General features: G+C 47.4%; 1 protein-coding gene and 2 pseudogenes across 1 annotated transcript; all 3 read right to left on the reverse strand.

Annotated features, from left to right (window-relative positions):
- Window positions 1–4,328: 4,328 nt before the first annotated feature.
- Window positions 4,329–4,985, reverse strand: LOC147981607 (uncharacterized). The gene has a single exon (XM_087516010.1). The coding sequence runs from the start codon at window positions 4,983–4,985 to the stop codon at window positions 4,329–4,331; it is 657 nt and encodes a 218-aa protein (XP_087372136.1).
- A 2,153-nt stretch (window positions 4,986–7,138) lies between these two features.
- LOC147981608 (uncharacterized) lies at window positions 7,139–11,803 on the reverse strand (annotated as a pseudogene).
- A 1,387-nt stretch (window positions 11,804–13,190) lies between these two features.
- LOC147981609 (uncharacterized) lies at window positions 13,191–17,855 on the reverse strand (annotated as a pseudogene).
- Window positions 17,856–26,460: the final 8,605 nt, after the last annotated feature.

Raw genomic sequence — 26,460 nt, forward strand, 5'->3', positions numbered from 1 at the left:
GAGCACCAGGACAAGAGAATTGAGCAAGAGTAGCCTGCTCAGCAAGGAATCCTCGCAGCGCATGAGAGATATACTCACCAGTTGAATCTGTGCGAAAAACACGGGTAGGAGTGGAAAACTGGGTATGAACCATGGCAGCAAAAAAATTGTATATAAATAAGACCTCACTACGAGAAGACATGAAATAGATCCAAGTGTACCAAAAAAATCATCTATAAAGATAATATAGTAGCGATGACCCCAAACATCAGAGTGAGCGAGATCAAAAGGGCACTTAGAAACTGACTCACTGTGAGGATAGGGTAGCTGAATCTGCTTGCCAAGCCTACAACCTAGACAATCCAGCAAAGCGTTACCAAAGACAGACCCCAGAACACCAAGATGAACCAAAGACGAGAGACGAGAACCACCTAAATGGCCAAGACGATGATGCCACTGCTGAAAAGAGCTGGTAGATGCAGCAACAGGGGCTGTGAGACTAGCGACGGTGGCAGCGGAGGGAAGACGAAGCCAGTCAAGCTCCCATAGACCATCAGAGCGTCGAGGGCCAGCACCAAGCAGATCGCCTGTGCGACGATCCTGAACAGAACACGAATCGAAGTCGAGAATGACCCTACAGCTAGAGTCAACAATTTGACCACCAGATATGAGCTGCATAGTAAGTCTAGGAACATGAGCGACAGAGGGAACATGAAATGAAGAAGTTCTAAGAGTGCCTCGACTAGCAACAGGGAGGGGAGTGCCGTCAGCCGTAAGAACACAAACAAGAGATTCGATAGGTTGAACGGAGGTCAAAGCGGAAGAATCCTAGGTCTTATGAAAAGACGCTCCAGTATCAAAAATCCATGGAGATGTACCTGAATGAGCAGAATGTGATTTCTCAGTGCCAGAAGAGTTAGTCACAGAACTTGGAGAACCTGTCGGTGAAGAATCCCAAGCAGCAATCAGGCACCGCAGCAGCGCAATCTCACGCGCGGACAGGGACACAATGGAAGAGGTCGAGGTAGAAACACATGTTGACAATGAGCAGTCACCACCACCCGTGGAAGCCGCATGGAGAGTCGACGTAGAGCGGCCACCGTCGCGCGCAGAAGCCGCGGACGGAGTCGACGTAGAGCGGCCACCAGCGCGCGCAGAAGCCGCGGGTGCAGTCGATGTAGAGCGGTCACCGGCGCGCACGGAAGCCACGGACGAAGTCGACGTAGAGCGGACATCGGCACGCGCAGAAGCCGCAGACGAAGTTGACATAGAGCGGTCACCGGCGCGCGCGAAAGACGCGGACGGAGTCGACGTAGAACAGCCACCGGCGCATGCAAAAGCCGCGGGCGGATTCGACGTGCCACCGCCACACGCGAAAGCTGCGATAGGAGTCAACAAATAGCGACCCGCAAAGCCTGCTGAAGATGCCATGGAGACCAACGTCACACATGGACGTGCACCAAGCACCGAGCGACGACATATATGTGAGACTGGATCAGTGTAGGGAACCTGGTCGAAAATCACCGGACAACAAGGATGAGAGACCCGCCGCGACATCAAACTGAACAATCCTCAAACCAACAGAAGCAGCCAACAGCCGAACGAGCTGAGCCGAGCCCGTAGTAGCCGAGCTGAGTCGATCCACAGGATCTGAGCCGATCAGAAGCAGAGCAACTGCACATACGCAGTCGATCCGAAGAGAACAGCAGCGCGCGACGATGGGGGCCGGCGGCGGATGCGCAGAGGACCCGCGGCAGGCAGCCGGCGCCGACAGAGACCGGGCAGAGCAGGCTGCCGGCGCCGACGGGGACTGGGCGGAGCAGGCAGCCACCGGCGACGGACACCTGGCGGAGCAGGCAGCCGCCGGCGACGGACACCAGGCGGAGCAGGAAGCCACCGGCGATGGAGACCGGCCAGAGCAGGAGAGCAGACGGCAGCGGGAGGCCCACGCGAAACAGGGCAACGACCTGCTTGGGCAGGACGCATTGTGGCAGAGACGGCCGGCTGGATTGCCATGCTGACCAGGCGAAGAAGAGCTGGAGGTGAGGCGAGATGAGATGATCACCTCGAGCAGTGGATCGAAGCAGCCTGCAGGGATCCAGGCGTTTGACCTGATGCCAAAACGCACTAGCCAGACCAACCCGAAGAGAGCAGCGGCAGCAGAGAAAGACACCGGTGAGTTTGCAGTTCCTGGTCTTCCAGCGGAAGCAGATGAAGAACAGGGGAAAAAATCGATCACGCAAGGCAGATCCGGATCGAGCGTGGAGTTGCGGCACGCAGAGGAGTCCAAAACCTAGGCTCTAATACCATGTCATGAAAGCAACTTAGTATTATCAAGAGGCAAAAGCCATCATATATACATGTACAAGAAAGGCCAAAGGCCGGAATGTAAAAGGCCACCATAAATATAACTCTAACACTATCCACATTACGCTGCTGCTGCTGCCCGCTTGTGTTGCTACTCGCTTGTGCTACTGCTGCTAATTCGCTACGGGTAGCTTAGCCTGGACGGGCTTTCAGCCCGGCTCGCGGCCCGCTATAGACCGGACCATACGGTCCTGGCCCGCTCAAGAAATTGGTCGGTCTGGTTATGTAATATCGGCTCGTAAAAGTCTCGGCCCGGTCCGGTTTTAGCTCGGTTCAACTCGGTTAACCGAAACAATGCAGCTCAAAAACAACCCAGCACCCGATTCTGCGTTGTGCGTAATCAGCGTCTTTTTGTTTTCTTTCCTTTTTATTATGTCCGATCCACACATCTCGGGGATCATGACCAGTCGTTACGCTACGCCTCCCAACGATCCTATTAACCTGTGCCATCTAACTGAAGATCGATCAGAGGCAGACCAAACTTGTACGTGGGCATACCGGTGATAGGCCCTGTTTATTTGCCACATGTAGATGGTAAAGATGATTAATATGGCACATGCAACAACCCTGCAATGCAGACTCCTTTCGGCTCAACAGAGTTAACGTGACAGAAATCAGAATTAACGTGTCGAAAAACAGGAAGCAACGAGGCAACACCATTAATTGCATAACACTACGTCGCAAGTAACAGAGCTGTGTGGCCGTGTCCATGGGCTTCATCCGCTCGGGGGCCTCCCAGGTGAAAAGAACTCCAGCTACCCATGGTAGGAAGGAAGAATAGTGGCACCAGCCAGAACGCACTGACGGTGACACCGCCGCTGCTACTCGAGTCATCCCTGCGCTTCTTCTCAACGAGCTCAGAGAAGGCCATGCCGAGCGTGGCGATGACGAGGCTCGTGGCTGTTTCTTCTCTCCTTCCTCTCCTTCCCATACCCCGTAGACTCCTGCCGACGTGCGCTGCCGCTCGTCGTCGCCGTGCGCCGCACTCGCCGACGCCGTACACCAACATGGACTGTCCACTCGGTCTGGCCTGAGCCTTACCACTGCCGGTCCGGTCCAGGAAAATAGGACCGAGGAGCTGTTCGGTCCGGTCCGGTCTTGTCCGTCGGCGGCTGGTCCAAACGGCGGCTTGGTCAGGGACCGGACCGGCCCGGACCGTGTCGACCCTGGTAGCCCTGCTCAGCTGCTCTCTTTGAATGCTTGTGCTGCTGCTACTTGCCTGAATATATAGTCGAATCAATGCTTTTGCAGTAATGCTTGTGCTATTGTAATGTTATTCAATGTTCATTATTCAATCTTTTGCTTTAATTTTGTTTCTTAGCTCTATATTACATGTCTTTTTTTTTGAAAGATCCAGACTTGCTGGCTTTTCATTGGCTTAGCAGGGGAGAGTTATAAAATATGTGATCAACTAATCAGTGAAGAGAAAATTGTGTTACAGAGGCGTAGGAGGAGGGAGCAGTATGGCCCTTTCCCTCTCCGCTGCCTAGCAAAAATCTAGTCTATTCCTCGCGGTGTATCCATGAACAGGGGCGCTATGGCATGTGCTCCGGCGAGTCTCCATTGCTCGATGTCTCTTCGGCAGGCCTCTGTTATACTGAGTGCACTTGGTGTCTTTCCTCTGAATGTGCATCTGTTTCTCTCAAGTCAGATTTGCCAGGCGACCAATGCCACCATAGTCTTGGCTCCTCTTCTTTCCCTTGGCGCCGCGACATTTAGGATTGCGGTGGCAGCATCTGTTGTAGTGTTGCATGTACTCCAGGATGCTGGGAGAGCGCCGCACAGCCCATCCAGGTGGCTGCCTTAACCCAAACCTCCTTCGATATGTTGCATTTCCAAATTAGGTGGAAGGAGGACTCAAGGTTGCGGCAGCAGAGCTGGCAGAAGTAGGGATTTTCCCAGCCCCTATGTTGTAGGCGATCGTTGCACCAGAGCCGATTTTGGTGGAGAAGCCAGAGAAAAAACTTGATCTTTCCGGGTGCCTAGATCTTCCAAACCAAGCTTTTCATGGCCGAGGTTGGTTGCGGGGGGAGCTGAGAGTGGTATGCTGACCTCGCCGTGTAGTCTCCACCGGTTTTCCAGGTGATCTTGTCCTCGGTCCCTCCATGCAGCGCCAAGTTGGCTTCTCTGATGCGTCGCTGCAATAGCACGACTTGGGGGATGATTTCCAGGCTGCTGCCGCGCCTCAGGTCCATGATCCATCTGTCGTCGCGTAACGCCTTCGCAACAGTGCGGTTCTTTCTGGTTGAGCGCCTGAATAGGTCGGGGTAATCTTGCCGCAGCGGTTGCTCGCCGAGCCAGGAGCAGTGCCAGAAGAGCGCTCTGTGGCCGTCGCCCACTGTCACCGTCGTGGCCGAGGAGAAGAGTGCTCTATCGTTATCGTCGCAGGGCAACTCCAGGTGCGTCCATGGCCTGGCCGGGTCCATCCACGCCAGCCAAAGCCAGCGGAGGCGCAAGGCGCGCGCGAACCGCTCCATGTTGGGAATGCCGAGGCCGCCATGCTTGATCGGGGACGTGACAAGTTGCCAGTTGACTTTGCATCTACCTCCGGTGACCTCCTCGTCTTGTGCCCACAAGAACCGACGACGCGCTTTGTCTACATCTTTGTAGAATCTCTTGGGGATACGTAGCACAGCCATGGCGAAAGCCGTCAGCGCAGATAGGACGCACCTGACAAATACGCGGCGCCCTGCGATCGACATGAGTCGGCCTTTCCAAACTGCTAACCTTGCGCGGATGCGGTCGAGGAGGTACTGAATGTGCACGAGCCGAAGCCTGCCGATGCATAGTGGGAGGCCTAGATATCTGATCTATATTACATGTCATATTTTTATTTTATTTTATATACTCGCTGTATTCTCGAATGGCTGTTTTTGAAGAATGCCGTATCCCGTATCCCCGTCTTTCCATCCCTCTGTCCGTGCTTTTTAGGTTTATCCCATTCCTACGCTGATTTCCACACAGATTGACCGAATCAATGACCATATGACTGATTTCTGCATGAAGTCGATCCACTGGTACAATATTTTCCCCTGCATTTAATTTATTACGCCAACACCACCAACTCCAGAATAGCCACGCAATCAGTACCTTTTTAGGTTCCTACTACAGCTGAAGAGTCACATGCATGAGCTCCATCGCGTCCTTGCATGCACACATGCGCTCACGCTCCTCCTCTAACTAGATACGATAATCCTACACCTACGAAGACTAACCTAAATCTCTTACATAACCTTCTATCAATACTTCTCTTCCCCCTGATTTTAATTGCGGTGGGGCCCGCCTTCTCTCTAACCCCAATCATAACCTGTCAGCTGTCTAATTACGTAATGATTACGTTAAACCATTCGTATGTGTAGCATTGCCCAACTAGATAACACCCCGAACGTTGCCACGGGAAAATTAGTAACCAAGTTGCAAAAAATGCATGATGTGTATTCTTAGAGGACATATAAGAGATAAGAAGGAAATTAAATTTATCACTGAAGTGGGATGTGTGCAAGCTAACGCAAACCACATATCCAAAATGACAGCTCTGTTATTTCAATCCTGCAAACTACAGAAAGCTTGTCAAAACAATATTCATAGTAAGGCGTTCATTCTTGAAAGTCTCATCACAAAGTCCCAACAATTATTAGATGTACGGTTTATGGAGAATAAATTCACTTCATGGACCAGACCTACTTGGCCATGCAAGCATACTTACAACACATACATGTGAAAATATGGCTAGCTTTAAACATACATACATCACCAATGGTATCAGATTAAACAAACTTGATATGTTGTACAAAGATAGATATCAATAAAGAACATGATGTCAACATTTAAATAAACTGAATGGAATAACCAAAATCCATACATACAGATCAATTTAATACACTCTTTTTGCATGGAGAGATATTGGTCCAGAACTTAGGAAATAAATATATTGTAGAACAAACATTTGAGTCAATTAAAAAAAGTAATTCCTTTACATGTACATACACAAAAACACACCAGGTGTTGGCAAGTCTGCTTGCATAATCTTTGTTTGAGTTCGTTTCTGCTTCACCTATATATTTTACTGCATATAAGATATAGGGTTACTGATACAAAAGAGAGATGACCTTAGTAAGGTAGAAGCAAGAAGAATATGACCATAGATTAGCAGGAATAAGACCGTGGGCATAAGACACCTGGTAGTGTACAAGTATGTTTAGTGCCGAGGAATAAACTTTTGAAATCACTCGCTTCTTGGATGCATGCATCAGACTTACAAAAATAATGTCATGTGACAATAATATACTCAACCTTAATTTTTCTTTCTCCATATTGGTTTGCCTACGCATGTGCACTCTGCTCTATTGTACCTAGCTCACCACGCCCTATAAACTCAACACTGTTTCTTTTGGTTTTGTTTTTATAGATTACTTTCGCTACTTCTGTCAAACACGAGTACGACATGCAGAAACAGCGACCTTTTACCTTTCATAAGCATGGAGCAGACAAGAATGAGAGGCCTGAGGACGACCCACTATATCTTATTGTCTCAAGATTTTTTTACCTGTTCTTGGTTAGAGTTTTGATTCATGTGTTGGCTGTTGATGTGTTGCATACTCCCTTTGATATTTTTTTACTTGTTCTTGGTGAGAGTTTTGATGCATGTATCTGCTTGCTAGACTATAGTGCATATAAGTTTTTGATATTTTTTCCATATTACAAAATGTATGCTAGCTCATCTTTGCAAATCACAAAAAAAAAATTAAATAGCAGAAAACAGACAAGTTTTTATTGAGCATATGGACTACATCTAGAAGGCTTGCACATCGAAACTACAACAATAGCTAGGCCCCTTGTAGAAGCGAGGATGCGAGTTAATGGAGGTGCTGAGCTCCCCGCCCTCACCATACTTGACAACGAATGTGGTCAAGCGGAGCACATACATCGACTTGTCCACTCCCTCGGATAGGAGGCGCTCCACAAGGCAATACTTACCACGCACACGCATGTAAACAAGCTTCGCATCCACATGTCTCCAGTGTGAGTCCTCTAGAAAAAGCTTCTCCTTGCTTACTTCCCACTTGGGCGGCTGCCAGCCAGACATGATGCAGCACGCACAAAGGTACCCACTAGCATCATCACTGTAAACAGATTGGTGGTGGAGGCCAACCCATGCGCCAAGGTGATGGTCATAATAGGCATGACCTTTGAATGGCAGCACCCAATCACCACGGTGCTTCCACTGCCCACTACCTCCGATGCCATAGGAAAACGTACCCCAGCGCCAGCTCAGATACCCTTAAGCAGACACGAAGATGGTGCCCGTCCGTGGGTGCACCACGTGTGCAACGATTTTAGAGGCATCTGTTGGAATGAGTGCCCACGTACTTGTCCAACTAATCACGACCGGCATGCCTCGCCTGCCTCCTAGCTTCTAGGGTAGATAGTGGGAGTCTGTTAGTTTGTTAGAAAAGTACGGGTGTGCGTTGTGGTGTTGTAATCTGTATATATATGATCTGAAGCTCAATACAAACAGTGTGTTCAGTCTTTACATGGTATCAGATACTTCCACGATCTCCTTCTTCCTCGCTTCCACTCATCGATGGATCTCTCTGATCTCTCCTCCGCCGGCTCCGGCTCCGGCACAAACCCCTTCGGCGATCCACCCTCCGCCGGCCCCTCCGTGCCTCTACACCTCATCCTCTCTCTCAACATCGCCTCCGCCATGCCCGTCACCCTAGAGCTGCACCCCCCCCCCCTCCAACTACACCACCTGGAGCTCCTTCCTCCATGCCCTTCTCATGTCCTACAACATCCAGGACCATGTCAATGGCACTGTTGACGCCCGAAACCGGCTCACCGACGCCGTCTGGACGCAGGTCGACTGGTGTATCATTCGGTGGCTTCTCGGCTCCATCTCCGCCCAAGTTCGGGGGACGGTCAACCACCGGAACCCCACGGCGTACACGCTCTGGACGGCGATCCGGCAGCTCTTCCTCTCTAATCGGAATCAGCAGGGTATTCTCGCTCTGGAGTGTTATGCATCAAATTGAACTCTCACCGAGGGCCTGCGTAACCTTCTTTTCCACTCTTCCACGCCTCCTAGATTTTGACCCGACGCCCTCGCCACCACAACCTATCTTCTCAACCTGCGCCCGTGCCGGCCTCGCCAACATGTCACACCTTTTGAGCTCCTCTACGGAAAAACCCCATCCTATTCCCACCTACGAGTCTTTGGATGCCTATGTTACCCTAACACTACAGCAACAGCTCCCAACAAACTCTCCCCTCGATCTAAGCCGTGCGTGTTTCTGGGCTACCCTCCCGATCATGCTGGCTACAAGTGCTTCGACCCCACCACAGGCCGGATCATCATATCCCGTCACGTCTTTTTCGACGAGCACTCCTTCCCGTTTGCGCAGGTCTCGGCGTCTCCCTCTGCGTCCGACTACGTCCTCACCAGGGACACCTCGCCGCCACTGCTCCTCGCTGGGTCGCCGCCTCTGCCGCCTGCTGCTCCGACACCCCCGACTACAGCAGCAGCGCACCTCGGATCGGCTGCCTCGGCAGCGACTTCTGCTGCCACGGCTGCGGTTTCGTCGCCCGGATCGGCTGCCATGGCTGCAAATTCGGCTGCCTCGGCCGCGACTACTACTGCCACGACAGCAGTTTCATCGCACGGATCGGCTGCAACTCGTGCGTCGCCTAGGACGGCTGCCATGGCAGCAGATTCGGCCGCCTCGGCAGCGACTTCTGCTGCCACGGCAGCAGTCTCGCCCGGCACAGCTGCAGAATCGCCTGCACCTTCATCGTCGAGCGCGACCAGTGGCTGCAGCTCCCCTGTGGTCTTCGCCGGTGGCTCTACCCCACCTTCGCCGCCCGGCCGAGCTCATCCCATGGTGACACGGGCTCGCGCGGGCATCACTCGCTGCAATACGCAGTACGACGACAATTACATCCTCACTGCCACCGTGCCTTCTCCATCACCTGTTCCCAAGTCGGTTCGAGCAGCCCTCGCGGATGCTCACTGGCGACAGGCCATGCAGGAGGAATTTGACGCCCTCCGCGCCAACGCTACCTGGACCTTGGTTCCTCGGCCGCCCGGCGCCCACGTCATCTCCGGCAAGTGGATTTTTCGCCACAAGCTACATCTCGATAGCACTTTGGATCGGTACAAGGCGAGGTGGGTCGTCCGTGGCTTCACCCAGCGTCACGGCATCGACTACCATGACACCTTCTCGCCCGTCGTCAAGCCGGCGTCCATCCGCATCGTCCTCCAGCTCACCGCCTCTCGGAATTGGCCGGTCCACCAGCTTGACGTTAAAAACGCCTTTCTCCACGGTGAACTAACCGAGCATGTCTACTGTCAGCAGCCAGCGGGTTTTCTCGACGAGGCACGCCCACATGATGTGTGTCTTCTCTCCAAGTCGCTCTACGGCCTCAAGCAGGCTCCACGTGCTTGGTTCACGAAGATCACCACCTGTCTACGTTCCATTGGGTTCACGGCGACTCGCTCCGATGCCTCGCTCTTTGTCTATCGTCACGGCCACGACATCGCCTACCTGCTACTCTACGTCGACGACATCGTCCTCACCGCCTCGTCAGACGTACTGCTCCGCCGTGTCATCGCGCACCTCACCGCCGCCGTCGCGCTGAAGGACTTGGGCGCGCTGCACTTCTTCCTCGGCATCCAAGTGCGGCGCACCTCGGCGGGGTTCTTTCTTCATCAACATCAGTATGCCGAGGACCTGCTACATCGCGCTGGCATGACCAACTGCAGGCCGGTCCAAGATCTCTGCCTCCGACGGAGAACTTGCGGATGATGCCACCTCCTACCGCAGTATCACCGGTGCACTGCAGTATCTCACGTTGACGCGCCCGAATCTTACTTATGCTGTTCAACAGGTGTGCTTATACATGCACGCTCCCCGGCAACCCCACTGGTCCATGGTGAAGCGCATCCTTCGCTATGTCCGCGGGACTGTCAGCCACGGCATAACCATCAGCTCCTCACCGCCGCATGAGCTCGTCGCATACAGTGACGCCGACTGGGCTGGCTGCCCCGACACATGACGTTCCACCTCCGGTTATTGCCTGTTTCTTGGTGGGTCGCTCATCTCTTGGTCGTCCAAGAGGCAACCCACCGTGTCCAGGTCCAGTGCAGAGGCGGAGTACCGCGCTGTGGCCAATGCCGTTGCCGAGTGCTGTTGGACGCGGCAGCTTCTCTAGGAGCTTCACTCCGGCATCGACAAAGCCAGGGTTGTTTACTGTGACAATGTGTCAGCCGTCTACCTTGCTCAGAATCCTGTACATCACCGCCGGACCAAGCACATTGAACTTGACATCCACTTTGTTCGTGAGAAGGTTGCTCTTGGTCAGTTTTCGCGTCCTGCATGTGCCGACCACCTCGCAGTTTGCTGACATCATGACCAAAGGGCTGCCGACCGCCACGTTTGAGGATTTCATGTCCAGCCTGTGCGTCACCAACGGCGACGCCCTGTCTGCGGGGGGGTGTTGGAATGAGTCTGCAGGCCCACGTACTTCTCCAACTAATCACGACCGGCATGCCTCGCCTGCCTCCTAGCTTCTAGGGTAGATATTGGGAGTCTGTTAGTTGTAATCTGTATATATATGATCTGAAGCTCAATACAAACAGTGCGTTCAGTCTCTACATGGAAACTCCGGAGGCCAGTCAGTCCAACTCCAAGAGAACTGTGAAGAACTGAACAAGGGTCGCCACGCCCAGTGCATCTCATCATCATCATTCGGATTTGCCGTGAGGCGGTGTAGGCCTCCACGTACATCTACATCTGTGCGGAAGCTGCTGTCTGAAACTGATTCAAGCACATATAGTCTGTTCCTGACGGCTATGGCAGCCTCATAGCGGCTAGGTAGGCCTCTCGGCCGAATTGGCGACACGCTTAAAGTGGCAGTCTCTTGGTGTCATAGGTGAGGGTGGCTCTGAGAAGCGCCATGGGGTTTCTGCAGAGCAGCCGCTCTCATCCAGGTCGTCATTGTCATCTATGTCCAGTTTGTGGATGCTGAATGAGTCCTCTTGGTCATCAAGGACCAGGTACAAATGTTGCTTCATGGCCTGCAGATTCCTTCGTGGGCGGCCGTTGTCGATGTCCAACCCAGAATGGAAGAACCTTGCTGGCTCGCGCAAGACACAGATCCGATGTTTGCAACATCATGCCTGCTACCGCCAACATCCTGTCGACTTTGACAGAGATCGGGATGTGGTGCCCAATAAGTGGTGGTGCCGGAGGTTAGAAGGAAACGGAACCCGATCTACAAAACAAGAAGGGGAAACCAGACCTTGGGAGGACGAGAAGGGATGAGGCGTCGACCGGCTCTCCATACCGGTGCCTCGCTCATCTCCTGTGACGAAGGACATCTGGAGGAGGAGGTGCTCGTGATCTGAGTAAGCCGCCGCAGATCTGAAATTGACGGCGGCCGCTGCCAAATCGACCGCCATGCCACCGTATATCTGGAAGGAGAGGGTAGTCGCCTGAGTCTGAAGGGAGACGGCGTATTTTATATGCGGAAAAGAGGGGTTGGGGTCTGGTTTGGTCCGGTCTGAGCCAACCAAGGGTGGTCTTTTCCTGGACGGACCGGCTTGGTTCCAGTTCATGAAGCAAGAGATGGCGTGTCAGAGTGTTTCACAAAAAGGCAAGGACGAGTGTTGGTTGAGAACATTAGCCTACATTTTTTGTTGCCTGCAAGTGTGGTTCCACCTGTCTTTGTGCATGTGGCAAAGTCTCAGCAACCTGTCCACTTGACTTTGTAAGACAGTGGTGGTTGCATTTATAAATACTAGCAAGGAACACTTGATATTTAACTAAGAATTTGTATGAAACAAACCTTCTCCATCAGAGCATCAAGTACAGGTTTCCCATGGAGATGCCATTTGGAATAACCAAAATCCATACATACAGATCAATTTAATACACTCTTTTTGCATGGAGAGATATTGGTCCAGAACTTAGGAAATAAATATATTGTAGAACAAACATTTGAGTCAATTAAAAAAAGTAATTCCTTTACATGTACATACACAAAAACACACCAGGTGTTGGCAAGTCTGCTTGCATAATCTTTGTTTGAGTTCGTTTCTGCTTCACCTATATATTTTACTGCATATAAGATATAGGGTTACTGATACAAAAGAGAGATGACCTTAGTAAGGTAGAAGCAAGAAGAATATGACCATAGATTAGCAGGAATAAGACCGTGGGCATAAGACACCTGGTAGTGTACAAGTATGTTTAGTGCCGAGGAATAAACTTTTGAAATCACTCGCTTCTTGGATGCATGCATCAGACTTACAAAAATAATGTCATGTGACAATAATATACTCAACCTTAATTTTTCTTTCTCCATATTGGTTTGCCTACGCATGTGCACTCTGCTCTATTGTACCTAGCTCACCACGCCCTATAAACTCAACACTGTTTCTTTTGGTTTTGTTTTTATAGATTACTTTCGCTACTTCTGTCAAACACGAGTACGACATGCAGAAACAGCGACCTTTTACCTTTCATAAGCATGGAGCAGACAAGAATGAGAGGCCTGAGGACGACCCACTATATCTTATTGTCTCAAGATTTTTTTACCTGTTCTTGGTTAGAGTTTTGATTCATGTGTTGGCTGTTGATGTGTTGCATACTCCCTTTGATATTTTTTTACTTGTTCTTGGTGAGAGTTTTGATGCATGTATCTGCTTGCTAGACTATAGTGCATATAAGTTTTTGATATTTTTTCCATATTACAAAATGTATGCTAGCTCATCTTTGCAAATCACAAAAAAAAAATTAAATAGCAGAAAACAGACAAGTTTTTATTGAGCATATGGACTACATCTAGAAGGCTTGCACATCGAAACTACAACAATAGCTAGGCCCCTTGTAGAAGCGAGGATGCGAGTTAATGGAGGTGCTGAGCTCCCCGCCCTCACCATACTTGACAACGAATGTGGTCAAGCGGAGCACATACATCGACTTGTCCACTCCCTCGGATAGGAGGCGCTCCACAAGGCAATACTTACCACGCACACGCATGTAAACAAGCTTCGCATCCACATGTCTCCAGTGTGAGTCCTCTAGAAAAAGCTTCTCCTTGCTTACTTCCCACTTGGGCGGCTGCCAGCCAGACATGATGCAGCACGCACAAAGGTACCCACTAGCATCATCACTGTAAACAGATTGGTGGTGGAGGCCAACCCATGCGCCAAGGTGATGGTCATAATAGGCATGACCTTTGAATGGCAGCACCCAATCACCACGGTGCTTCCACTGCCCACTACCTCCGATGCCATAGGAAAACGTACCCCAGCGCCAGCTCAGATACCCTTAAGCAGACACGAAGATGGTGCCCGTCCGTGGGTGCACCACGTGTGCAACGATTTTAGAGGCATCTGTTGGAATGAGTGCCCACGTACTTGTCCAACTAATCACGACCGGCATGCCTCGCCTGCCTCCTAGCTTCTAGGGTAGATAGTGGGAGTCTGTTAGTTTGTTAGAAAAGTACGGGTGTGCGTTGTGGTGTTGTAATCTGTATATATATGATCTGAAGCTCAATACAAACAGTGTGTTCAGTCTTTACATGGTATCAGATACTTCCACGATCTCCTTCTTCCTCGCTTCCACTCATCGATGGATCTCTCTGATCTCTCCTCCGCCGGCTCCGGCTCCGGCACAAACCCCTTCGGCGATCCACCCTCCGCCGGCCCCTCCGTGCCTCTACACCTCATCCTCTCTCTCAACATCGCCTCCGCCATGCCCGTCACCCTAGAGCTGCACCCCCCCCCCCTCCAACTACACCACCTGGAGCTCCTTCCTCCATGCCCTTCTCATGTCCTACAACATCCAGGACCATGTCAATGGCACTGTTGACGCCCGAAACCGGCTCACCGACGCCGTCTGGACGCAGGTCGACTGGTGTATCATTCGGTGGCTTCTCGGCTCCATCTCCGCCCAAGTTCGGGGGACGGTCAACCACCGGAACCCCACGGCGTACACGCTCTGGACGGCGATCCGGCAGCTCTTCCTCTCTAATCGGAATCAGCAGGGTATTCTCGCTCTGGAGTGTTATGCATCAAATTGAACTCTCACCGAGGGCCTGCGTAACCTTCTTTTCCACTCTTCCACGCCTCCTAGATTTTGACCCGACGCCCTCGCCACCACAACCTATCTTCTCAACCTGCGCCCGTGCCGGCCTCGCCAACATGTCACACCTTTTGAGCTCCTCTACGGAAAAACCCCATCCTATTCCCACCTACGAGTCTTTGGATGCCTATGTTACCCTAACACTACAGCAACAGCTCCCAACAAACTCTCCCCTCGATCTAAGCCGTGCGTGTTTCTGGGCTACCCTCCCGATCATGCTGGCTACAAGTGCTTCGACCCCACCACAGGCCGGATCATCATATCCCGTCACGTCTTTTTCGACGAGCACTCCTTCCCGTTTGCGCAGGTCTCGGCGTCTCCCTCTGCGTCCGACTACGTCCTCACCAGGGACACCTCGCCGCCACTGCTCCTCGCTGGGTCGCCGCCTCTGCCGCCTGCTGCTCCGACACCCCCGACTACAGCAGCAGCGCACCTCGGATCGGCTGCCTCGGCAGCGACTTCTGCTGCCACGGCTGCGGTTTCGTCGCCCGGATCGGCTGCCATGGCTGCAAATTCGGCTGCCTCGGCCGCGACTACTACTGCCACGACAGCAGTTTCATCGCACGGATCGGCTGCAACTCGTGCGTCGCCCAGGACGGCTGCCATGGCAGCAGATTCGGCCGCCTCGGCAGCGACTTCTGCTGCCACGGCAGCAGTCTCGCCCGGCACAGCTGCAGAATCGCCTGCACCTTCATCGTCGAGCGCGACCAGTGGCTGCAGCTCCCCTGTGGTCTTCGCCGGTGGCTCTACCCCACCTTCGCCGCCCGGCCGAGCTCATCCCATGGTGACACGGGCTCGCGCGGGCATCACTCGCTGCAATACGCAGTACGACGACAATTACATCCTCACTGCCACCGTGCCTTCTCCATCACCTGTTCCCAAGTCGGTTCGAGCAGCCCTCGCGGATGCTCACTGGCGACAGGCCATGCAGGAGGAATTTGACGCCCTCCGCGCCAACGCTACCTGGACCTTGGTTCCTCGGCCGCCCGGCGCCCACGTCATCTCCGGCAAGTGGATTTTTCGCCACAAGCTACATCTCGATAGCACTTTGGATCGGTACAAGGCGAGGTGGGTCGTCCGTGGCTTCACCCAGCGTCACGGCATCGACTACCATGACACCTTCTCGCCCGTCGTCAAGCCGGCGTCCATCCGCATCGTCCTCCAGCTCACCGCCTCTCGGAATTGGCCGGTCCACCAGCTTGACGTTAAAAACGCCTTTCTCCACGGTGAACTAACCGAGCATGTCTACTGTCAGCAGCCAGCGGGTTTTCTCGACGAGGCACGCCCACATGATGTGTGTCTTCTCTCCAAGTCGCTCTACGGCCTCAAGCAGGCTCCACGTGCTTGGTTCACGAAGATCACCACCTGTCTACGTTCCATTGGGTTCACGGCGACTCGCTCCGATGCCTCGCTCTTTGTCTATCGTCACGGCCACGACATCGCCTACCTGCTACTCTACGTCGACGACATCGTCCTCACCGCCTCGTCAGACGTACTGCTCCGCCGTGTCATCGCGCACCTCACCGCCGCCGTCGCGCTGAAGGACTTGGGCGCGCTGCACTTCTTCCTCGGCATCCAAGTGCGGCGCACCTCGGCGGGGTTCTTTCTTCATCAACATCAGTATGCCGAGGACCTGCTACATCGCGCTGGCATGACCAACTGCAGGCCGGTCCAAGATCTCTGCCTCCGACGGAGAACTTGCGGATGATGCCACCTCCTACCGCAGTATCACCGGTGCACTGCAGTATCTCACGTTGACGCGCCCGAATCTTACTTATGCTGTTCAACAGGTGTGCTTATACATGCACGCTCCCCGGCAACCCCACTGGTCCATGGTGAAGCGCATCCTTCGCTATGTCCGCGGGACTGTCAGCCACGGCATAACCATCAGCTCCTCACCGCCGCATGAGCTCGTCGCATACAGTGACGCCGACTGGGCTGGCTGCCCCGACACATGACGTTCCACCTCCGGTTATTGCCTGTTTCTTGGTGGGTCGCTCATCTCTTGGTCGTCCAAGAGGCAACCCACCGTGTCCAGGTCCAGTGCAGAGGCGGAGTACCGCGCTGTGGCCAATGCCGTTGCCGAGTGCTGTTGGACGCGGCAGCTTCTCTAGGAGCTTCACTCCGGCATCGACAAAGCCAGGGTTGTTTACTGTGACAATGTGTCAGCCGTCTACCTTGCTCAGAATCCTGTACATCACCGCCGGACCAAGCACATTGAACTTGACATCCACTTTGTTCGTGAGAAGGTTGCTCTTGGTCAGTTTTCGCGTCCTGCATGTGCCGACCACCTCGCAGTTTGCTGACATCATGACCAAAGGGCTGCCGACCGCCACGTTTGAGGATTTCATGTCCAGCCTGTGCGTCACCAACGGCGACGCCCTGTCTGCGGGGGGGTGTTGGAATGAGTCTGCAGGCCCACGTACTTCTCCAACTAATCACGACCGGCATGCCTCGCCTGCCTCCTAGCTTCTAGGGTAGATATTGGGAGTCTGTTAGTTGTAATCTGTATATATATGATCTGAAGCTCAATACAAACAGTGCGTTCAGTCTCTACATGGAAACTCCGGAGGCCAGTCAGTCCAACTCCAAGAGAACTGTGAAGAACTGAACAAGGGTCGCCACGCCCAGTGCATCTCATCATCATCATTCGGATTTGCCGTGAGGCGGTGTAGGCCTCCACGTACATCTACATCTGTGCGGAAGCTGCTGTCTGAAACTGATTCAAGCACATATAGTCTGTTCCTGACGGCTATGGCAGCCTCATAGCGGCTAGGTAGGCCTCTCGGCCGAATTGGCGACACGCTTAAAGTGGCAGTCTCTTGGTGTCATAGGTGAGGGTGGCTCTGAGAAGCGCCATGGGGTTTCTGCAGAGCAGCCGCTCTCATCCAGGTCGTCATTGTCATCTATGTCCAGTTTGTGGATGCTGAATGAGTCCTCTTGGTCATCAAGGACCAGGTACAAATGTTGCTTCATGGCCTGCAGATTCCTTCGTGGGCGGCCGTTGTCGATGTCCAACCCAGAATGGAAGAACCTTGCTGGCTCGCGCAAGACACAGATCCGATGTTTGCAACATCATGCCTGCTACCGCCAACATCCTGTCGACTTTGACAGAGATCGGGATGTGGTGCCCAATAAGTGGTGGTGCCGGAGGTTAGAAGGAAACGGAACCCGATCTACAAAACAAGAAGGGGAAACCAGACCTTGGGAGGACGAGAAGGGATGAGGCGTCGACCGGCTCTCCATACCGGTGCCTCGCTCATCTCCTGTGACGAAGGACATCTGGAGGAGGAGGTGCTCGTGATCTGAGTAAGCCGCCGCAGATCTGAAATTGACGGCGGCCGCTGCCAAATCGACCGCCATGCCACCGTATATCTGGAAGGAGAGGGTAGTCGCCTGAGTCTGAAGGGAGACGGCGTATTTTATATGCGGAAAAGAGGGGTTGGGGTCTGGTTTGGTCCGGTCTGAGCCAACCAAGGGTGGTCTTTTCCTGGACGGACCGGCTTGGTTCCAGTTCATGAAGCAAGAGATGGCGTGTCAGAGTGTTTCACAAAAAGGCAAGGACGAGTGTTGGTTGAGAACATTAGCCTACATTTTTTGTTGCCTGCAAGTGTGGTTCCACCTGTCTTTGTGCATGTGGCAAAGTCTCAGCAACCTGTCCACTTGACTTTGTAAGACAGTGGTGGTTGCATTTATAAATACTAGCAAGGAACACTTGATATTTAACTAAGAATTTGTATGAAACAAACCTTCTCCATCAGAGCATCAAGTACAGGTTTCCCATGGAGATGCCATTTGGCAGATGCTAGTTCCTGCAAATGCACCAAAGAAACCTAAATCGAAGTCTCGAAAGCTGCATAAAGTTCCATACCACATGATGAATCCACATATACCTAACAATGTACAGAGCGCGATGCGAACCAATACGGAAGCCATATGCCATGAACCTGTAAATGAGCCGTCATGTGTTAAGTTCTCTGCAGATCACTGACGTCTAAGCAAAAATATTGTACTTCTAGTTACGCATACATTTGCCAACTCCTGAACCTTCAATTTTGCTTGTCTTTGCACCCCAGACAGTTTATCCTGAACATGAAGCATTTTTTAGTTGTAAAACACTCAGTTTTTTCTCGTTGATACAGAATAAAACCAGGAAGTTCAATTTTAGAAAGGGAAGTAGTTCGAAAATTATTACAATTAGTTGTAGAACACTCAGTTTTTTCTCGTTGATACAGAATAAAACCAGGAAGTTCAATTGTAGAAAGGGAAGTAGTTCGAAAATTATTACAATACTCGGATTATTCCCGTACAGAAGAACAAAACAAAAAGTACAATGGTATATCACTTGCCCCGTTCCGCTAAATCATGCAAATATATAACAGAGCATTTTATTTTCACATTTTCGAAAAACAACGAGAAGTCCAAATTAAAAAATTAAGAAGTTCGAATTTAAAAACTCGGATTTTACTTGCTACTAAACAAATAAAATCGAGAAGTTTAAATAAAATAACGAAGTACTTCAATGTATATGGAAAACTCAAATTATTTCCTATTATAGGAAACAAAATTATGAAGTTCATTCAAAAATTGTTTGATGCTTATTTAAAAACATATTTTTTCTAAAAAAAAGGTTGAGAAGTTCAAATTAAAATAACAGAGAAGATCGAAGTATATAAAAATTAAAAAAATTCTCGTTAATAAAAATAAAAAGGAGAAGTTCAAATTAAAAAAAAGGAACAACTAAAAAAAGTTATAAAAGATTTTCCCCGCTATAGAAAAAACTAGAAGTTCAAACTAAAACAGCGAAGTGCTCAATGTTTATTTAAAAATATATGATTTTACCTTTTTATAAAACTCATATATATTCGTTGTTATTAAAGAATCAACCATGAAGTGCAAACTAAAAACTGTGAAGTTCGTTGTTTGTTTGAAAAATCACAAAGAAATCTTTACTCAAAAAATGCAAAATGTGAAGTTTAGATAAAAAATAACACACAAGTTCAAAGTGAAAACAACCATCGATTCAACTACTACATTGAGTGTTTTTCATATACGAAAAAGGAATAAAAAGGCAAAGTTAAAAAAACGTTTGCTAAAAGTTTACGTGGTGGGCAAGGAAGTTCAAAACCTCTTATGAAGGAGGTCCGTGTATTTACTTGTGCAAACACACACACACACACACACACAATATGTTTTAACAAAATTCTCTTTATCCATTACAAATTGGAAAACAAAAATTCTCTACATGAAAAAAGTTTCTCCTATTCAACAACTTTCCGAGGGTATATTGTATACTATGTTCCAAAAATAAATGGTAAAAACAAATTGGCGTATGTTGTTCGGAAAGAAAAGTTTACCCGTATTTGAAAAAGTTGCGTCTTTTCAACAAGTTTCTAATGATTTACCATTTCTGGAACTCCGAGGAACGGGTGAGGGATAACATACAAAAAATATGTGGCCAAAGTTCAATATAAAAACAACGAGAAGTTGAACTACTATGCAGAATGCGTTTCGGAATAGGAGTGGGCAATTACAAACAGAAGAAGGGGACAGAAGCTCAAGGTGAAAACAACGAGCAGTTCAATTACTACAAGGCATGCGTTTCAGCAGAGAATAAAAGAATACTAAAATAAAAACCTAAAAGGTTTGTTGCAAGAAGTTCACGTGCTCCTCCTGGTGAATTGCAAGATCTCTAATGCGACACGTCCAACCTTCAATTACATGTTAAAAACAAAGGAAAAATGATGTTGTTTTTGCCATTTTTAATACTGCTCTCAAACGGCAACAAACTTGTGACGGTTGTCTTGATGAAAAATTTAGTTGCTCGAAGTTCAAGTGACCTGCCCGGGAAAATTGAAAAAGGATTTTCGCCATTACTAACAAATAAAACTAAGAATTTCAAATTTAAAAAATGGTGAAGTTCGATGTCTATAAAAAATGTAGGTTTTCTCATAATTTTTCCCGTTACTAACGAAAAAACCAAGAAGTTCAGTTCAAAAATATCCAAGAATTTGTACAATGTTTATTGCAAAATTAGGATTTTTTTTTCTGTTACAAATGAATAACACCAAGAAGTCCAAATTGAAAAAACCAAGAAGTTCAATTTAAAAAAATACAATAGTTCGATGTATATGAAAAAAAATCAGATTTTCCTAGATGATAAATAATAAACCAAGAAGTTCAATTTCAAAAAATGGAGCAGTTCAATATTTATCACAAAAACTTATTTTTTTTACCGTTGCTAACGAATAAACCAAGAAGTTCAGTCCGAAATAACGAAGAAGTTGTATAATGTTTATTACAAAACTAATATTTTTCCCGTATAAAAATCGAATACAATTCTTTACTCAAAATATAAAAAGGTGAAGTTCAAATTGAAATAACAAACAAGTTCGGAGTATACTAAAACCTAGGATTTACCTGTTCAAAAAATAAAAAACACAACGCCATTTTTTGTACTTTTAAAAACAACTCATAAACGGAAAAAAAATGGTTGCTAGAAGTTCAAGTGCTCGACGAGGAAAAGGTCAAAAACTTCTTGTGAGAGAAGTTCATCGTGTATTTAGATGTCCAAAATACGTAAAAAAAATATGTTGTTTTTGGTGTTATAAAATAATTCTCTCAAACCAGAGAGAAATTCAAAGTGATAACAACTGGAAGTTCACGTACTACATGATGTGTATTTTATATAAGAGAAATACAATAAAGTGAAATAGAGTGAAGTTCAAACAAACATACCCTAGAAGTTCAACTACTTCACACAGTGCAAAAAACAACATGTCAAAAACAGAGTGAGGGTCAAACAAACATGCCCGAGAAGTTCAACTACTTCACGCAGTGCGTTTCCATTCGCAATGAAGGCATAAATCATGATCTCGTCATTTCTCTAATTTACTTCAAAACAACAGGAATGTCATTTGTGTAAATTCAAGTCCTTGGTCGGAGAAAGTTAAAAAAAATATTGTGAGAGAGGTTTGTACAAAGAGAATATCATTTGTGTAACACTGACGAAATGGATGGTAAAATTAAAAACGAAAATACGTCACAGAAGTTCAACGTGAAAACAAGACGAAGTTCGACTACTATAGTGAATGAATTTGAGATGAAAAACTTTTAAAATTGTCGCGAGTATGAAAAAACGATCAACACGGGAAAGTTACGTGTTTACAGCAGTTTTTCATCGGTATATCACTTGATCAATTCCGGTGAGTGGATGGAGAGCTACGAACAGTGGCTGGAGAGCTACGGGCAAAAAAAGGACGTGAAAAACAGAGTGAAGTTCAAGTAGACATGCCGAGAAGTTCAGGTTCTTTACGCGGTGCATTTTTGAAGAATCCGTTTCGCGATAAAGGCAGAACGAACGATCTCGCCATTTTCGAAATTACTTTAAAATGGCAAGGAATCACATAAAACCATCAACATGAAAAAGTTTCGAATTTTCCGTAGATTTTCAGCTGTATATTATTTGCCCCATTCCGATAAAGTTGGTAGAAATTACGGCAAAAATATGTTTTTAGCCATTTTCAAAACTGACATAAAACCGTAATGAATTAGGAGAAACAATATATACAAAAAAGTTTCACATTTCTTCAAGCTTTCCAACGCCATATCATCAGCTGCATTTGGACGTACGGTTAAAAAATTAGCTTGAAAATACGAACTCGGTGGAACTTGTACCGTTTTCTAAATTACTTTTAAACCGTTGAAAATTAGAAAAAAACTTTTAACATGAAAAAGTAGCGCATTTTCATAAGCTTTCCAACGCCATATTATTGGCCTCAATTGGATTAGGCGTTTAGAAATGGCATCGAAAATACAAACTCGGGTGCTCCATTTGCGAAATTTTACGATATGCCGAATTAGTTTTTAATCGTAGGTAATTAGGGAAAGCTTTCAACAAGTGGAAGGAGGGATTTTTCAGCAGCTTTCCAACGCCATATTATTTGCCTCATTTCGATAAACGGTCTAAAAATGCGATCGAAAATACGATTCACGTTTTTTGTATGAAGAAAAAAACGGTTTTCAAAACTTCTCTTAAACTGCTTACATTTTGCCAAAAAATTAATTTGGGTCATGATACTGATGTCCATAGCTTTCCAACGGTATATGGCAAGCCCCATTTGGACACATTTTAGCTAAAGTTCAACCTAGTACTCGGGGAAAGTCAGACGCGTTATTCGGGAAGTTCATGTTGTGATCAGAATATTATTTTGATCCCGTGATCAGAATAGTGTTTATGTATATATATATATATATATATATATATATATATATATATATATATATATAGTGTTACTATTCATCACCCAGGGTGCAAAATAAGTTATTGTTCACCCGTAGTAATCTTACGATCATTTCATAATTAAATTACGTTTGGAATTCAAATAGTTACATTCTTATTGATTCACTAGGTAAAATTTGACACAAGAAAAAATAAAAATATAGGTCATAAGACAAGAAATTTACAGTTTATGTGTATTTTGGACTATGTTTTTATGTTTGTTATTTTACATAATATAAAATATTTTTTACGGCGATTATATATTTTCTTACGGTCCCTTTTTGCACCCTGGGTGATGAATAGTAACACTATATATATATATATATATATACTAGCAAAAATGCCCGTGCCTTGCAACGGAAGAAAAAAGATAGTGTTTATCACCGAAATTAATTGGAGTTTTTTCTTTGGCGGAACGCATGTGCTTTACCATAGAATAAACACCAAAGCTGGAGTCTGTCTCGTTTGTTGCGAACTAATGCAAGTGGGTCCAACGAGTCAGGCTTCTTCGTAGAGGCATGGGCTTTGGCGGACACCCTGTCATGCCATCACCCATGCATATGTGTTTCATGAGTGTGGCGACGAGCTAGTCGGGAAACTGTGAGCCGCTCCTCGTCTCCTACAATGCCTCATTGGTTTACAGTATATACATCATATGTCTTCGGATAATGGTCGACAACTCCTTATTTGGAGTAAGAATTTAACCATGGTGAGATCGCCACAATCCACTAGTAGAAAAAGGGTCTAATGTGAGACACATTAGTGTGGGTTTGAAGTTGGCCCGGCACTAAAGGCACTATATACATTAGTACCGGTTCGTGTTGAGCCTTTAGTACCGGTTCGTGCCACGAACCGGTACTAAAGGGGTAGTGGCAGGCTGGCGTCAGGCCGGGTCCCCACGAGCCCCTTTAGTACCAGTTTGTGACACAAACCGGTACTAAAGGTCTAACCTATAGTACTGGTTCGTACCATGAACCCACACTAAAGGGGACAAGCCGTTAGTGTGGGTTCGTGCCACGAACCCACACTAAAGGGGGCAATTTTCAAACTCTACCCCCCTTATCGCCATTTCAGTTTTGAAAAAATCAAAAGAAAATGATAAAAACTTCAAAAAAATAAAATACTTCGAGAGGTAGTTATATTACTACATCTACTAGTTAGGAAAATTTGAAAACTTAAATTTGGACATGTTTTGCAAAAAGTGTAGGGAAAATGTAAAACGGCTATAACTTTTGCATACGATGTCGGAAAAAACGTATAATATATCAAAAAATTCAGCACGAAAATCCGCATCCGATGAAGACCGCCTATGGCCTGTTTGCAATTTTTTACAATCCTCAAATTCCAAAAGGAAAAAAAGATATGGTCAAATTTCAATTTTTTTAAAAAAATTTGATTAAATCTGGTCAAACTACTTATTCAAGAAGTATTAATGTTACTACATAATTATTCAAGAATATTAGTGTTACTAAATAATTATTTCAATTTTTTGAATTTTGGTCAAATCTGGCCAAACTATGGTCAAACTGTGGTCAAACTATGGTCAAAATTATTCAAGAAATATTAGTGTTACTAAATAATTACTGTTTTTTAGAATAATAGTTTCAAACTCAAACGGTGAAACGTGTGACCTAATGCTCAAGCTAAACTGCTGAGGGTTAATAGGATTGACAGTTTACATTTGTCAGGAAAACAATAAGTGCAGACTTGGAATGTAGGGGGAATAGAACTCCGAAGTTAAGAGTGCTCAGGCTAGGGGAGTGAGAGGATGGGTGACCGGCCGAAAAGTTAGGCGATTTGGAATGAGTGATCCACACTTGAGCAGTTAAGAGAGGTGATTAGAGACTAAATCATCAAATAATTCAGAAAAATTAAAAATAAAAAAATCAAAAAAAATTCCAAAATTTTCAAAAAAAAATCAAAAAAAAACCTTTAGTACCGGTTATGGAACCGGCACTAAAGGCCCTTACGAACAGGTTTTAAAGCTCCGTTTTCTACTAGCGATCCTATGATAGCAACCTGGAAGGTGTAGCCCAAATATTCACGTCCTCGACGGTCCGGATACCACTAATGATCAAAAACTGCTAAAATAAGTCTAGGAACTGCAGTGTTATGAATTTAGAAGCATCACCTCCTCTACGTTGTCATGTATGTGTTTGTGAGCGTCGGCGTCTATGTTGTGTCTTTTAAAAAAAAGTTCCACTTACACCTTTGCATGCATTAACTTAATGTGCTTGTGCGTTGCACTGGGAATAAAAATTGTCTACTCAAATATTGCCACTTTTCATATTCACCATCACAGATGATTTTCATGTTCACCACCTCCGTTCATGATGGTATGATTCTTAGTGTCCTCAATTTTTTTTATATTAGCTGAAAGAGTGGTGATGGATCCAAGTGGGATTATTTCTATAAAAAAATTTATATTCGAAAGCAAGTGTGTTTTTACTATCTTATTTTGTTAGGAGAATGTTAGTTGTTTGGTTTACAAGATTATATTGCTTCTTGTTGCACTATTTTTTAAACAGAATATAGACGCAATCGCTCATCCTATGAACGTACACATGCACACCTACTCCTATGAACATCTTGAGATTTACGAAGTCACCGTAGACGTCTTGTCTTCAATGAAAACGTCTCTCCCACTAAAAACACATCGCCGGAAATCCTATAATAAATCTAGAAATAATGTGAGCATCAACCATCTAACCATTCATCTGAACACAAACATTTCATGTAGACAACACATATGCTCTTTGTCTAAAACAGATAGTACCAAAACTGCATGCACATATCTTCCCCTGCCAATTCTCAGTAAGAAAACTTTTCTATGTTTCCCATGAGTAAACTTCTCCCCCGGCCTGTAAACAGTAAACACACACCCATCCACATGTTGTTGCTTCATCCTGTCCACCTCTTGCTTCAGGGAGAGATAAGAGAGAGCCGCCGAGGGAGAGATGGTAGCGGCTGCTGCCCAAATCTTGCTTCAGGAAAGTCCCGCCCCCCTTCTGTTCGGCTCGCCATCGAGCGTATTCCCGCTACGCCTCGAGGTCCTCCGCCGCATCAGCCTGGGCAGCGTGATTCCTCCTTCTCCTCCCTCCCTCGTTAATAGGCCTTCCTTTTCCCTTGTTAATTAGCACATGTGATTCCTCGAATCACGCATCCGTCCTTCTCCCTCGTCAATTACACCTCTTACCGGTCTCTCTTCTTCCCACACGATCCTTTTCCCTGCTTGTATCTCTCTAGATCGTTTGAAATCCTCTTGATTCCTCAGACACCTCCTTGAGACCCAGGAACCTGGAAGACATATATAAATTAGGAGGATTTAGTGGAAGGAAGCGAGGTGGGACTATTAGTATAAGTCAATCTTCTTCTTTTTTTGAGAAAAATATAAGTCAATCTTCTAATTTGAACAATCAATAGAGCTAGCTTATTTGGCCGTAGTCCTTAAGAAAGAAGGGCTAGTCGTGGGTTCGAATATCCATACCGCACCTTCTTTTTGTTTTCCAAAAAAGTAGGACTAGGCCCAGCTCGGCCCATAGGGGTGCCGGGTGGACCAAACCAACGTTTTAACTAGATGGGGTCGCTGGCCTGTTTCTTCGTTCTGGATGGGCTGTAGCGAAATCGATCAACGCTTTAGCACCACATCGCGTATATGTTTTAAATTCAAACTGAAAGCGTAAA

This window comes from Triticum urartu, chromosome 3A (assembly GCF_056163025.1).
Source record: "Triticum urartu cultivar PI428250 chromosome 3A, HENAU_Tu73, whole genome shotgun sequence".
Classification (NCBI taxonomy): domain Eukaryota; kingdom Viridiplantae; phylum Streptophyta; class Magnoliopsida; order Poales; family Poaceae; genus Triticum; species Triticum urartu.